Source organism: Ostrea edulis, chromosome 5 (assembly GCF_947568905.1).
Source record: "Ostrea edulis chromosome 5, xbOstEdul1.1, whole genome shotgun sequence".
Taxonomy (NCBI): Eukaryota; Metazoa; Mollusca; class Bivalvia; order Ostreida; family Ostreidae; genus Ostrea; species Ostrea edulis.
The window spans coordinates 77,977,940-77,994,878 of record NC_079168.1 but is presented as its reverse complement, the minus strand read 5'-3'; the positions used below and the strand labels follow the sequence as shown (position 1 = coordinate 77,994,878).

General features: G+C 33.7%; 1 protein-coding gene across 50 annotated transcripts in view; it reads right to left on the bottom strand.

Moving 5' to 3' along the window:
- Positions 1-16,939, bottom strand: part of LOC125649963 (tubulin polyglutamylase ttll6-like) — a 38,468-nt gene that overhangs the window by 16,242 nt on the left and 5,287 nt on the right. For 38 of the 50 annotated variants that reach the window (XM_056166291.1, XM_056166288.1, XM_056166282.1 and 35 more), the window contains exons 2-9: positions 14,059-14,304; positions 13,821-13,853; positions 11,569-11,710; positions 2,920-2,960; positions 2,399-2,517; positions 1,580-1,710; positions 1,286-1,442; positions 154-297 (exon numbers count right to left, since the gene is read on the bottom strand). In XM_056166291.1, the coding sequence (XP_056022266.1) occupies positions 154-297; positions 1,286-1,442; positions 1,580-1,710; positions 2,399-2,517; positions 2,920-2,960; positions 11,569-11,710; positions 13,821-13,853; positions 14,059-14,281 (990 nt within the window). In that variant the 5' untranslated portion in view covers positions 14,282-14,304. Of the gene's footprint in view, positions 1-153; positions 298-1,285; positions 1,443-1,579; positions 1,711-2,398; positions 2,518-2,919; positions 2,961-11,568; positions 11,711-13,820; positions 13,854-14,058; positions 14,305-15,572 lie in introns of all 50 variants that reach the window. The other 12 variants (XM_056166284.1, XM_056166295.1, XM_056166305.1 and 9 more) reach the window with 3 other exon arrangements.

Genomic DNA, 16,939 nt, shown 5'->3' with positions numbered 1-16,939 from the left:
TATGTGATTTATCACATCGTAATTTGTGGGTTCAATGTATTTATTAGTATGATTTACCATAATGCTTTTTGTGGGTTCTATGTATTTATTAGTATGATTTACCACTTTGCTATTTGTGGGTTCAATGTATTTAATAATATTCATGTAACTTACCACATTGTTATTTGTGGGTTCAATGTATTTATTGGTTGCAAACCGAGCCAATCCATCTTTGAACAGAAATATCCTCAAAGGATCACACGATGTCACTAAGGTGTAGATTCTCAGATCAAACTTAAATCCATCAATCAGGAATGGCTGCAACAAACAATATATAGATATATATTTATATACAGTGACATTTCATTCTTATACATACAAAACTACTAACCTGGTATTTAATGAGAAAAGGGGGATATCTACTTCCTATAATTTGAATTTTAAAATTATAGACAATTGTAGATCTATTTTTTGCTTTCTAAGACAAGCTGACTGATTATTTACTGTACGTGTTATGGTTAACTGATTATTTATTGTACGTGCTATGGTTGACTGATTATTTACTGTACATGTTATGGTTGACTGATTATTTACTGCACATGTTATGGTTGACTGAATATCTACTGTACGTGTTATGGTTGACTGACTATTTACTTACGTGTTATGGTTAACTGATTATTTACCGTACGTGTTATGGTTGACTGATTATTTACTGTACGTGTTGTGGTTGACTGACTATTTACTGTACATGCTATGGTTGACTGATTATCTACTGTACATGTTATGGTTGACTGACTATTTACCTACGTGTTATGGTTGACTGACTATTTACTGTACATGTTATGGTTAACCGATTATTTACTCTATGTGCTATGGTTGACTGACTATTTACTGTACGTGTTATGGTTGACTGACTATTTACTGTACGTGTTATGGTTGACTAACTATTTACTGTACATGTTATGGTTGACTGATTATCTACTGTACGTGTTGTGGTTGACTGATTATTTACTGTACGTGTTATGGTTGACTGACTATTTACTGTACGTGTTATGGTTGACTAACTATTGACTGTACATGTTATGGTTGACTGATTATCTACTGTACGTGTTGTGGTTGACTGATTATTTACTGTACGTGTTGTGGTTGACTGATTATTTACTGTACGTGTTGTGGTTGACTGATTATATACTGTACATGTTATGGTTGAGATACTAACACTATATAACTCTTTGTCCTTCTTTGTACATGTATTATTCATGTATGTCGCATCCTCTTTCTCTAAACTTCACAATGCGGTGATTACCTTTGACATGTACTGCTGACAAATCATGTGTTCATGGGGTTTTATTTCTTTGGGATTCCGTGTGACCCAGATTCCTCTCCCTTGACACCCAGTCTCCGGTTTCAGAATGTAGGTTTTATTCTTCTTTTGCCGCGTATAGGCTAGAAAATCACCGTAACTGAAAGCACAGGGATCACTATTAACACAAACTCTAAACTTTTACAGCACCTGTACTTAAGAGAAACAGCACTACGGGCACATAGAACATTTCCTCAGCAGGAAGGGCCCACAATTTGGGGCACCTAATTTACTTACTCTGCAGGAAGGCACCAAGTTTTAGGGAAAATATTGTACTCCTTAGGAAACATCTTGTTCATTCGATTCAAGTTTCGAGCCAGCAGATCTTTGCGACAAATTTCACTCATTCCTGGGAAGTGATTTATTTTCTATGAAGATTAAAAAATAGAAGAGTGTAGTGAAATGATTCAAAGATGATGCAATGAATTATCCCCACTCTATCAGCATATGCAACAAGAGAGAATGATAATATTATTATGTGTATCCATTCAGTAAGAGTGTGTTACCTTTTTTTAACTGTTGTGAACAATTCTAATAAGTTTAATAATTACAACTAAATACAACACTGAGTTGAATCTAATTGAAGGACTACTTTCTGAGCTCTAACTATCAATCTCTTACTGTATGAGGCAGTGGTTATAGAAATCTAGTTAAAGAACTACTTTCTGAGCTTAACTATCAATCTCTTACTGTATGGGGCAGTGGCTGTAGAAATCTAATTGAAGGACTACTTTCTGAGCTCTAACTATCAATCTCTTACTATATGAGGCAGTGGTTGTAGAAATCTAATTGAAGGACTACTTTCTGAGCTCTAACTATCAATCTCTTACTATATGAGGCAGTGGTTGTAGAAATCTAATTGAAGGACTACTTTCTGAGCTCTAACTATCAATCTCTTACTGTATGAGGCAGTAGTTGTAGATTGTTTGTGATGCACTTTTAAAAGATCTGACCTTCATATCACTAGTATATAGAGTACAATATGTCCACATACTTCATATTCATTCTACCAGCACAAGTACCACTAATACGCCTGATTACACCCCTCCCCATTACCTGGTATTTCTTCATCTCCATGACCCGCTCCAAGGCCACCGAATAGTCCGTCCAGTACAGGGTCCAGTCCTCATCATCCGACACCTCCTTGAAACCAAACTTACGAGAAATCCGACGCACTGAAAATTAACCACACTATAAAATATAGATTTTTAAAAAAGACTCATTGCTGAATATGGACATTGAGATTGGTAGAAACATGGGAAATATTAGCAACACTCGATTCACAGAGTTATTGTTTTCTTGACATAATTAATAAGCAGATTTACAAACATCATACATATAAAAATAGGGCAGCACTTCATAAGTTCACAAAATGTGTGATGACAGTATTTTCCATTCATAATTCTACTGACTGAGTATCATTGCTAGCTAAAATGTAATAAGACAAAAAATGTCATCTGTGACATTTTGATATTTTTGTGTAATTTCAGATGTGGTGCATTTACAAACCTGATTATTTTTTGAAGAGGAAACAAAAATGGATAACAATTCAAAGTTCCTTCAGACAATATACTTACCAACATCATATTTGCAGTTTGTCAAACAAATGTAGTATATTCTGAAAAGAAAGAAACAAATTGTCCTATACATCATGGATTTCGCTATCTTTAGAAACTGACTCTTAATTTCTGCTCAATGTTTATGTCAATGTAAGACTTTGTAATTAAATATTTGTTGACGATTTGTAAGAGGTTGTCTGAAATTGTTCAGGGCCAAAACCCTCTGGAGCTTATTTGAGTTATGGCAAAATAAGATGAATAATTAGTTGAGTATATTTTTGGACAGATTTCTTTTTAAAAATAAATCAAATTTGTGATGGGGGAGGAAGGGGTGGCATTATAAGGCTAGGTCCATTACAATTTATAAAGTAAATTTATAGTGATTTCTGAAATAAATTTCACAGTGTAGTGAAATTTTTTTTATTATGATTATATGGCTACTCATTTTACATGTTAAACATGTATTTTTTCTCCTTTAAAATTTTCATTTGGGATATCTTATAATCTACACAGATAACCTAAATCTGTTCAATTTTAACAACTATGTGGGTCCCGTGATTTACACCTGCTTTATTCTTAGTCTTTCTACCAAACCTAAATATTTCATGTTTGGAAACTTTGGGCAAAGTGTTAACAGAAATGATAAAGGGTTGTTAAAATATTTGTGTGTCTGTACAAGGGGCCTTTGACAAGTATTACTTATCAGCAGGTATAGCATTATTCTTCAATAAGTCTCTCCAACAATAGCTTTTATCTGGTAAATACTAACACTGGTATTTACAAAGCTGTATAGAGGCCTCGCCAAAAATCAATACATAATGATTTATTCATATTGAGCAGAGTGAACCCCCCTGACATGATGCCATTGTTTATCAGTGCTCCTATACCTCTGTTTACAATCTGCAAACATAAATAATCCACAACAATAAACATGAAAAATTTCTTGAATTTGATAGGATTCTTCTTAATGATAAATTTCAAGGCTAATTCAATGAGAAACCATTCACCCTGATTTTGATAACTTGTATAACAGTATCTAAATGTGAGTGTATTAATATTTGTTTTTAACTAACGTACCAGATGAATATTCTTAACAAATATTACTGGTTTTCTTTTGTACTCCTATAACCAAATATGAACCAATTTATTATACGTTGGTCATCAGATACATTAATCAACAATAGCCTTATTTTCTTTGTGCTACTTTAAAAAAACTCAATAACTAGGTTATCTTAATCAGCTTATTGCTGGTGTTTAAAGTCCAGCAAGAACACAACATAATTAATATCTTACAGGCTATGTTAACGTTATAGCACAGAGGGGAACAGTTTAATCCATAAGTAAAATAAAATAACCAAGTTTTACTTCTAAGTAATAGTGCCAATCAAAAGTTCTAATACATGAGTCACCAAGACCTCTCAATTCATGATGTCTCTTGGAGGGACTTCTGAGAACAATAAAACTTTTGTCTGGTAAATATTTTCAGGTCTAATTACACAAGGTTGATACTTCTAATTGAAGTTTAAAAACCTTGAAACAAGGGGTAGATAAAATGAACAAAGTTCTCAAGTTTCAAATGTGAATCATGTCACAACTTTCACTCGGTAGTACACATTTTATAGGGGAAAAAATTTAAAACATGAATGCATATGTCTTTTAAACACAAACCAAAAAAAAAAAAAAAAAAAAAAACCAACAACAAAAAACAAAAACCAAAATGAACCAAACAACCTAGAGGTGTGTGAAACACTGATGCCCCTGTGTGATAGCAACTTTAGTAATTATATGGTACCTTAAAGAAAGGTCTTGTCAAAAGGAAATATGAAAGCTTTATCATCAACCATTCAGAAGTTATGGACAAGGTTAAAGTTTTTCAAAAGTAGGTCAAACCCCAAGGTAAAGGTCACAAGGTCAAAAATTTTGTAGACAAACAGACCAAAAACTATATGCTCCCAAATCTCCAATGACAGGGACATAAAAAAGAATTCTGTACGGTACACATATACTCTATACAGAACATTATTACAGGGTCATAAAAAAGAATTCTGTACGGTACACATATACTCTATACAGAACATTATTACAGGGTCATAAAAAAGAATTCTGTACGGTACACATATACTCTATACAGAACATTATTACAGGGACATAAAAAAGAATTCTGTACGGTACACATATACTCTATACAGAACATTATTACAGGGACATAAAAAAGAATTCTGTACGGTAACATATACTCTATACAGAACATTATTACAGGGACATAAAAAAGAATTTTGTACGGTAACATATACTCTATACAGAACATTATTACAGGGACATAAAAAAGAATTTTGTACGGTAACATATACTCTATACAGATCATTATTACAGGGACATAAAAAAGAATTTTGTACGGTAACATATACTCTATACAGAACATAATTACAGGGACATAAAAAAGAATTCTGTACGGTAACTAATCCGAGATTCCTCTGACTCTTACCCCCGCTTTTATATTTGACATGTGTGGGGGAGAGTCAGAGCGGACTCCATATTGAAAAGTGGGAATTCAGCGACACCAGCTGGTGTCGCTGCTTTACCTACCTCTTACAACTTTATTTCGCAGATCTATCTTCCAAGACGTGAGAATTCAGTTAACGGAAGATAAATCTATAAATAGATCATGATTAATACGATGCTATCGCCGTTTAAACGGCCCTAACACCGACAAATGGAGCATCACTTGAATTAGGTCGCCGCCTCGCCATTTGATTTCTTTGCGCATTACGTCAGCACATGTAAACACAAAATTCCATCGTTTAAACGGCGATAGCATCGTATTAATCATGATGTATTTGTAGAATAATCTTCCGATAACTGAATCCTCGCGTCTTGGAAGATGGGTCCGCGAAATAAAGTTGTAAGAGGTAGGTAAAGCAGCGACACCAGCTGGTGTCGCTGAATTCCCACTTTTCAATATGGAGTCCGCTCTGACTCTCCCCCGCAGAAGTCACAAAATAAAAGCGGGGTTAAGAGTCAGAGGAATCTCGGATTATACGGTAACATATACTCTATACAGAACACCGTTATCTGATAAAAGCATATTACTTAATACTCTTGAAATATTTCCTGTTTAACAAGATTTGTTTTACAATTTTAAACTAAAAATTCCTGATCTTGCACAACCTGATGACGTCACATGAGAGTGGAATTACTTTGAATTTGTATTGTTTGACTTTCTTTGTAATCAAAATATATATTGTACTTCATTTATCAGTTAAGGGTGCAAGCAACTTCAATATATGTGAAACAATAATTGACATTCAATATTTTTGGCATAGTATGTTGAACTGTGATAGTGATTTATTTAAGTTGAAAAATCAATGGATCTTATAAAAGTACACATCAAATACACAATAATATGTATTAGTACATGTGATTAGTTTCAAGTTAAGGTTTACATAATATCGCTTTTTTAGAGAATAAGGATATAAAAAATTAAAAGTCTAACATCTACTTATATGCAAGAGTTATGTATTTTGCATTAGAAGATATGTATCTATGATGTAACCATTTTTTTAAATGCACAACTAACATATTTTGGTGAGTGTATACTTATTCATGGTGGGCAGTATTCCTGTTCATGGTACAGATTCATGGAGTAGCATGTATTAATTATAATTGCAAAGGTTTCATTTATCACTAATTGCAATTCTCTTGTAAAAATACAAATATATGGTAAAACACTAGTATGGACAAGAAAATAAAAAATTGTGTGGTCAAATATCAACAGATCGTAATGAGTAGTTCTAAATCGTTCTTTTTTGTGTGTGTGTTTAGTGTAATGTTAAAGGAGACATCATACAAAGATAGCTGACATTGAATTCTAATGACTTGGAAAATCTTGAGTTTCAAATTTCAGAATTTTATTAAAAAATGACGATAACTAGGAAACTGCATGTACATCTGACAGACTTTTATGAACCATCATGAAACATAATGGATGACAGATTTTTAACAGTTTACATGGTGTAGAAGACATATCTAATGGCACTGCATATCACACAGAACTGATCAAAAAGAGACTATCTGATTTCTGTCCATTAGAGACCCTACACAGAACTATCAAGGTGTACATGTATATTGAATTATCCAAGTTTTTCTGCATAGGAAATAATCTACTTTGTTTTTCTATTTGACCATGCAACCTTATTCAAAGCCTCTTGGTAGGTTCAGATATACTTTCCTCCAATAAAATGTAATGGGAATTATGAACTATTTTTTGATCGACATTCTTGACATAAAAAATACGTAATGTCAGTTGGAGTGTGTTCCATATATGATAATGAAAAATGATCCTGTTTATCAAAACAATTTAAATGAAATTTTGCAAATTTATTCAGATTTTCATGCTGATTAAAGAAATCTACATCATTCTAACATATATGTAGGAAATGTATATAAGGCTAAGTAAACTCACTTGTCCATGAACTTTTTAAAACAGCCTTTGTTTAGCAATCTGATTAAAATCAGATCTTTGATCCACTCGAGTGATATCATGTAACTTTCTGTAGTGATATAATATTAATAGAATGGATCATAGATTTTATTTTAATATACATTATTTTAAATATGCCAGTGCTTGAGTTTACAGTTTGTACAAATTTGCATAAACAGCATTTTGAAGCTAACAGGATATGTTTGTGAAACGCTATCATGCAACAAAGAAACAAACGAGTAAACAAGGTCAAAAACCTTTGGCACCAAATGATAGGCCTTGTCACAAGGAATGCACAAATGAAAAGTGAGAGTCCTATCACTCACCATTCAAATTATGATCAAGGTTAAAGTTTTGAACTTTGGGTCAAACTCCAAGATCAAGGTCACAAGGTCAAAATCATGGTACCAAATAAAAGGTCTTGTCATAATGAATCTATATATACAAAACTATGCAAGCCCTACCTCAGATAGTTAAAAGAGTAAACTTTTCTTAAACATAGGTCAAACTCCAAGGTCAGGATCATGAAGTCAAAGACTTTGATACTACAAGAAAGTTCTTGTCACAAGGAATGCACAAATGAAATATGAGAGCCCTATCACTCACTATTCAAAAGTTATGAGTACAGGGGTATAAAAAGTGAAGAGGCAGCTCACAGGCCTTATTGGTTACCTGATTAACAGATAAAAGTATCCCTAGCCCCCAAATGGCTAGCTATGAAATCTATCATAATCTAAGCTAAATTCTAAAATTCAGCAGCAGTATATAACAAGATGTGTTCTTAAAACACGAATGCTTCCGAAAGAACCTATACTTATGAAAGACTTTACATAATATGATATATATATATATATATATATGACTATTTTGGACCCGCCGCCCTAGATAGAGTCAGAACCCTGGGGTTGTTAAAGTCGCAATTTTGGAACATCACTTTCTGCTTTTCTTAAATATGCATTTAGTTTTTATACATTATCAGCAAAATTAAAGAGTCAAATGATAAAGATAATAATCCCTATGATAATTTCGGACCCATTCTGGAGCCAATTAAAACTCCTACCCTTGTGATCATATTTTACAATTTTGGTAAAGGGCTACCTGCTCCTTCTAAATATATATTTAGTTTTAATTTAGTATCAATAGATTAAAGAAGATATATAATTGAAATGTTTAACACATAAATACTATATACATGCATGTACCAAGTTTGGCCCCACCCTGGAATCAGAACCTTTACCCCGGGGATCGTGACATTTACAATTTTGGTAGATACCTGACTATGCATTTTGATTCTTATTAATTAACAGATGTGTGGTTGTAAAGAAAAGAATTTTTGAAAATTGTTCAAATTTTTGCAATTTTTACACAGCCCCTAAGGCCCCGGGGATCCAGAAGTCTTGAAATTTAATCTTTATGTCATCCTTGTCCCAAAGATCTTTCATACCAAATTTGAAAAGAATTGAAATGGTAGTTACCAAGAATTTAAAAATGTTCAAATTTAAGGTACATATGCTGTATTCAACTGTATTTGTTCAATGTTAAAAAACCAGACCAAAATTTTTTCAGTATATGATAAACTATGACATTTTTTTTTGACAACTCCTGGTAATAAAGGAGTGCTGGCTATTCAATGCAAGGGGAAAACGGTGATTTTCTAATGCATTTTATATTTATAATGGAGTGATGTTCATGGTGGATGTGTGCAAAAACGCAAAAAAATATTAGAAAACATGGCAGATGGGGATTTCATTTACAGTATGTAGTCGTACTGAATAATGATTGTTTACCATGTAATTGCTTATGTTCTAACTTCAGCTTGGGACGTCACATGATCATGAATAATTCGAATCACTATCCGACTCGGAGAATAAATGATCAAATAGGAAATTAGCTTGATTACTTTGTAATCCGATCGTGTTCAATTGCATAATTTGCATAAAATGTATAACTTAAACAGTTTTATAGCCCCCTTGTCCTAAAGATGCTTCATACCAAAATTTGAAAAGAATGGTAGTTATCAAGAAGAAGTTAAAAGTGTTCTATTGTAAATGCAAGACAGACGATGGACAATAGCTAAATTAAGTCACCCGAGTGACTCAGGTGTCCTAAAAAATCTTTTTCCAACATTTTCAAATATTTTTTTCACGTCATATGTAGCAATTTGACATTAAAACTCTGACGAAGGACTGTTATTCACATTAATGTTATCTAAAAGCTATACATATATGATATATCTTCTCAGGTGTATGGTTACATACAAACAGGTCAGATCCAATCATTTGATGTCAAATGGCAGGTCCAAAAGGATATATACACTATTTAAAGACGTCTGATTTGAGATACATGTATACTGGGATTACAGTTTGATCCCAGTTTTATTTTTCATGAGTTGATACAACAGATGCAGTCATTTCAAATTCATAATGTAATGGGACTATGTTCACATGAAGGATTGTGATTGTTCAGTTTATCATGAAATGTAAATCATTTGCAATTATACATTTTCAAATTGGAATTTTAAGTTAAAATCGATTGCTGGTTTTAAGGGAGAAATTAAAACCTCAAATCTTATTTTCCATTTGCATGAAATCAAAGAAATAGAACTGCTAATATTGATTTATTACTGTCCTATCAGCTCATTGAGGTTTTATTCCATTGTTTGTGTCATATTAAAGTAGATTTACATTTTAGTAGTTATATGCAGGTCATCAATATTCAGCAGAAGCCTCTCTTATGAAATCAAGATCGATTCTCAAATTTTTTAAAAAATCAATTACAGTGTACTAGTTTATAGAGAATTTTGTTAACCAGCTTGAGCACAGCACTAATGATTTCAAATCTCACAAATAGCCATTCTGTCAAATTCAGTACTCAAGTAATATAATGAATCTGTGGTATTAACCTACGACCATATACAATTACTAACAGATAAGCACTATTTAGAATGTTGCAATTTATGAAATGTTTCATTTTATGTCCTATCTTTAATCTTTCCCAAGAGCATTTGGCAGATCTCTAAATCTGTTTGGCAAATCCTGGACACAAGAGTTACACAGCGTTATTTCTGGTGTCAACACGGTACGGAGTTGTTAACAATTTTATCTGGCCATCAAATGTGCGACCAAGCTAACTAAAGAAATGTTGCTTTCAGTATCAGCAAAATAAGCAGTGAACGGAGCTATAGATGGTCAACTTGTTGCACAAAAATCCCTACAGAGCAGTAGCTAGTGTTCAGAGTAAGTGGAGCAGTAGTTAGTGTTCAGAGTAGGTAGAGCAGTAGTTAGTGTTCAGAGTAGGTGGAGCAGTAGCTAGTGTTCAGAGTAAGTGGAGCAGTAGTTAGTGTTCAGAGTAAGTGGAGCAGTAGTTAGTGTTCAGAGTAAGTGGAGCAGTAGTTAGTGTTCAGAGTAAGTGGAGCAGTAGTTAGTGTTCAGAGTAAGTAGAGCAGTAGTTAGTGTTCAGAGTAAGTAGAGCAGTAGTTAGTGTTCAGAGTAAGTGGAGCAGTAGTTAGTGTTCAGAGTAGGTGGAGCAGTAGTTAGTGTTCAGAGTAAGTGGAGCAGTAGTTAGTGTTCAGAGTAAGTGGAGCAGTAGCTAGTGTTCAGAGTAAGTGGAGCAGTAGTTAGTGTTCAGAGTAAGTGGAGCAGTAGTTAGTGTTCAGAGTAAGTGGAGCAGTAGCTAGTGTTCAGAGTAAGTGGAACTGGAGCAGAGCTAATCAAACATCCTTGTATTTATTACTGTAAAATTGAAAATCATTTAAGCATTTCAAAATTTCAGTTCAATTTCTCTTTATTCCTTGTATTTGTTGAGGATAAAATTTGTTAGATATTTCAAAATTGTACAGGGTATTTATTCTTTATGAAAATTCAAATAATAGATTGAGTTCTAATACATATATACATAGTAGACCTGTAATCTGGTATCCAAATATAGCAGACTGTAATAAGATTTAACTAATAAGCCACTTCAAACTGTCATTAAATATGACAGTTATCCCCATTTTAAACTCTTCTGTTCCTATAAATCCAATGTGAATTTTAAGGAGAAGCTTGTTTTCGTACATGTTGTTTTTGCAAAGGAAGAATTTTTCTAATTTGAATTAACTGACAAAAGCCCTGATCCCAAAACACCATGAGGTCCATTCCCTCAACCTTCCCCATGAACTACATACTGAAAAATTTAAGACAGCTTACTTTTTCTTCTTCTTCTTTTTCTTGATGATCTTTTTGTCCTGTTCTTGTTTTTTCTCGATGTCTCTGGGGCCCTGATCATTTGGGGTCTGTCCTTCTCCCTCATACTCCGTTTCATCATCAGCCTGTGTGCTGATCCCTGTATCTGTGCATGAAATTTAAACGTAAATTTCCATCATAATTTTTCTAAACTTTCAATCAATTTTATGTAGAATGTGTGTCTTCTAAATTTCCTATACCTATATATAATGAAAATGAAATGTTTCGTACCATTTATACTTATAAGTTTACGTGTTCCCAGAAAATACAGAAATATAGTCGTCGGAGCTTTCTTAATACCATATATCACCATTCGTGGAAAAAAACTAAAACTCTTGTTTAACTTCCATGATAAACTAACACACACGCATTCTATACAGGTACCTGTAAAGTGCGAAACGAAATCGAAACGAGACGAAATCTACCGAAACGAAACGAAATCTACCGAAACGAAACCCACCGAAACGAAACCTACCGAAACGAAATAGATTGTATGATCGAACTCTTTTAATTATAATAATTGAAAATGGTATCTTAGGCCCCTGTTAAAGTTTACACATCTAAATAAAATTCGCCTCCCCTTTGATGTAGGTTTTCGGCTTGACTGATACAAAGTTTTAAGAGTTGGAAAAGGGGGAGGTAAGCACAAAGTACATAAATACCATGTGCAATTAGCTTCGGATCCATAAATTTCAGAACGGAAGGTTACAGTCTCACAGGTCAGAGGTCTGGGGAAACACTAAACGAGGGATGGGGTCGTCGGCGTTGAATCCGATTTTGGGCATAAATACATGTTTCAGTATTTTTTGCTCTAAAGACAAATATATGTATACATGTGGATATTGTGTATTTGTATGTAGTATATCAAACGGTGGATTCTGAATATGTCCTCCCGTTCTCTTTGTGATTTCTGCTTAAAATCCCCTTGTTCATAAGCCTTTTCAGTTTACAAAATACCGACCTCCTCCTAATATTATTGCATTAAAAAAAATCCGTTTTCCGTCCCGTTTTCAATTCCCCGTCTTAGCAACATCCCAAATGTATAGAGTTTTTCCATTATTGAAAGTACTCGCACCTCAGCAGTTAGAGATAAAATAAGAGGTTAAGAGCTCTTCCTGCTTTCAATTTTCTCAGACACCAGCTTCTTCAAACAATGTATCTATGCCCAAAGGCGGATCCAACATCGGCGACCCCACCCCTCATATAGTGTGTTTCCCCAGATCTCTGAGACTGTAACCCTCGGTTCTGAAATGTATGGATCCGAAACTAATTGTACATGGCATTTAATCAACTACGGATATGTACTTTGTGCTTACTCCCCCCTTTCCAACTTTTAAAACTTTGTAACAGTCAAGCTGAAAGCCTGCATCAAAGGGGAGGCGAATTTTATTTATATGTGGTAACTTTCACAGGGGCCTAAGATACCATTTTTAATTATTATAATTAAAAGAGTTCGGTTATACAATCTGTTTCGTTTCGTTTCAGTAGGTTTCGTTTCGTTAAATTTCGTTTCGTTAGATTTCGTTTCGTTTCGCACTTTACAGGTACCCATTCTATACTGATACAGATTACATATCAGTGGCAAAAAGAATAAATGACATCATGTATTTAACTAAAGTCAAAAGATTTTAACCACATTCATAAAAAAACACTTAACTAATGGGTCAATTTTGAAGTCTAATATTACCATGCTATAATTGTTTTGTCTCTGAATGAAGCTCTGTCACTGGACAAATTTGCTGTTTAAATTTCTTTCCATAGCAAAATTCATACAGCAGCATGGCATCCGAAACATTTTTTAATGTTGAATTCATTGTATTTCTTTGTTACATATATTTCCATACTACAAGTTTAGGTTCTTGACAAAATAAAACACCTAGCTATTACTTAGGTTTGTTACTGACTATCTACAGAAATGTCAGTAACAAATCTATTAATACAAGTAATGATATATATCTCATTAGTCAAATCACAGATGAAAGGGTTTATTTTGTACTAAGTATTTCATTATAAGATGGTCTCTAATAAATCTTATTAATGAATCGAACGTTCAGAGAAAACCAAAGGAAGAGTTGATACCAGTGCTAACAGTAGAAGGACAGAGCTGTTTTTGGTAAGGTGTGTATAATATATAACAGTACACAGAAAGATTAGGCTGCAGAATGAGAACAGAGAAAAACAAAGCAGCTTTATAGTCTCACAGCCCTCACACTTACCATATGTAACACTGGACACTTGGGAGGCTTTAGCTAGGTAAACAATACACAATACAGAGCACTCATTGCAGTGATCTTACTGTATCAAAATAACGTGGACATTTTTACCTCCTTGCACCCCATCTTTTATAGTATTCACCAGAATGATGATTCATTTCAGAGTTCCATTCCATTCGTTACTTTTACCAACATGATAATGACTGCAGTGACTGAGATAAAGAATTCAAAATCATCTTACCATCATCCTCTGGTTCATCTTCATCCTCCCCGATGGGTGGCTGCTGAATAAGGATGGAGTCTCCATCCATCAGACTCAGCAGTCCCTCACCCCCATTGGCCTCGTACCCCGAGTCCTCCCCCTCACTCTCACACTCGGAACTCTCACTACTCTGTGCCGCCTCCTCCTCATCGCTGTGTTCTGATTGGTCCTCGTCATGGGGTCGGGCCTCTGGGTCGGACATAGTTATCAGCTTCCTCTTCTAACCTGGTGATGTGAAATAATGCATAACACTTAAAACCATGGAATGGCGAATGAGAACAGGTAGATAACTAAACAAGTATATAATATTCATTCAGCCCATTAGTCTGATGATATAAAATGTACAATATTTACATTTCACTGTATTTTCCCCATTAAACTACATTGCATGCTAAATGCGTTTTATTTGACAATAAAACTGAGAGTATATTCTTGTCCCCGCTCTCCCCCACAAATAAAAAACAACAACAAAAAACAAACAAAAAACCCACCGGGACCTAGAATAATAGGATTGCTTAAAACCAGCATTGAGTATAGACTGATTGAGCCAGTGTTTGTCGTTCTCTCAATTTCACATGTACATAGTATAAGCTGTAAATTTCAAAAGTATCATACAATTTTATTGAGAAAATACAAGCATTATAGGATCATTCTTTGACATCTATTACACAAATAACACAAAATGTGCTTAAAGAAACACATTATCAGTAACACAGCTCCCATGTCATTAACACAACAGATGCAAAAAAAAAAAAAACCCCAAAAAAACCCCAAACTCAATGCATGAAGAAATTCAATTGTTAAATATTCATGAAAAAATTATCATGAAGACAATCAGATAAGACCCAAAGAGCTAATACATACATGTATGTCTTTTTTTATCCATTCAGATTTTTTTTAGAGTAATTGGCACATTCCATTATACATATGCAGTATTTCACTGTTTTTGACAGTTTCAAGTGGTTAATGATGTTAAGTGAATGGAGAAGGTCAACGAATATATTTTCAGGAGATTAAGCAATACATGTTTAGTATTCAATAAAGAAGGGAAAAAAAAATCCCATCAATATACCAGTAATCATGATTTACCGACATAACGTTTTTGATGTGCAACATGATATACGTTATTTCATAAAGATCTCAAAGGCACCAAAAATACAGTTCTCAGAAAGCTTTAGGTCAATTTCATGTGCAGTCAGAGCTATACATTCCACCAGAAGTAACACAAAGATTGATTATTCTGACCGGAGGACTAATAATTAGCATACACATTGAAAACCAGAATATGGCATCAGTATAGCCAATTATTAGTGTCGGACAGAAAAATCAATGATAAATTATTGATTTAAAGCACATTATATATATCTAGGTGATTGTTCTTTTTTTTTTTTTTTTAAATAAAGAGGTGAGACATGTATTAAAATATATTTTCATACTAAAACTTTTTATATTAGAATATATAATACAGTTACTATTGACACCGCAGTCCCTACCTGTGATAACATTTTCCTATTAACATAAATCACCAATCCTTGTGTGGAAAACTCTTAAAATGCCAAGTAAAACACAAGTTGTCCTCCTCTCAACAAGAACATCAAGTTTAAATGTATTCAATCACCAAAACACTCAATTGTTCTTCAACACAACACCAGTATGTGTATATATGTTGATTTCACATTTATCTGACAAGAACTCCAAGGAGAAAAAAAATCAATTTTCAATACGCACTTCCATAATTCATATATTTATTAACAGCTGCGTAAAAAAATGGACACTAGGCGATGTTAATCTTGTAAACACGTTCAAGTGAATTCCATCACATTCATTATGAAAACATTCCTATGAAGTTTCAAGAATAATTGCTCTGGTTTTTTAAGTGTCCAAGTTTGTCCACAAAGAAGTCATCTGAATATTCCTATTGTCCTTTCCTGCTTTGAGTTCCAATATCTAGCTGACAATGACAACATATTTTATGAATTGAATCCATGCCAAAGGTAAATAATCTGGCTGCCAGTTTAATTTGTTTTGCTCTATATTTCTTCAATATTCGAAATTGAAAACTTGTGATCAATGATAATATTTTTGTGTGATTTATTGACATTACATTTGTAGAGAGTATACTACGCCAACTTGATTCTGTTAAATATACAATTAGATTTAAATTCATTTGTCGAAAATGTGTAATGGCTACAGTACAGTATGCATTTAACATGGATTGGCACCAAATCAAGCTCAGTAGAACACGGCTCTTCTATATCCTAGTCCCAAGGTAGTGATATTTAAATCACAATCAATCATTGCTTTGGAACTAAATTGTTTGGTTACAAAGACAAATCAATGACTCTGTATAACTTAACATTGGGTAAATCATTTCAGATACTTTGAATTAAAGTGCAACATCATGGCCATAAATATATGCAGTACCAAGGAACAATTAACATACATATATATATATTGTATCATTGTATTACATAATTATCTTTATACTCAAACAAGAGTCCCAAGGGTCACATCGCTCACCTGAGTTACCTTGGCCCATATCTAAAGACTTTCCATATATATTTGCATGTAAAACCTTAGTCCGTATTGTGGCCCCAACCTAACCCTGGAGGCCATGATTTTTACAAACTTGAATCTGCATTATGTCAGGAAGCTTTCATGTAAATCTTAGCTCCTTTGGTCCATTGGTTCTTGAGAGGATGATTTTTAAAGATTTTTTCTATTTATTCCCAATTTCCCATGTAAAACTTTGATCCCCTATTGTGGCCCCAACCTAGTGCTACCCCCGGGGGGCATGATTTGAACAAACTTGAATTTGCATGTCAGGAAGCTTTCATGTAGATCTCAACTCTTCTGGCTC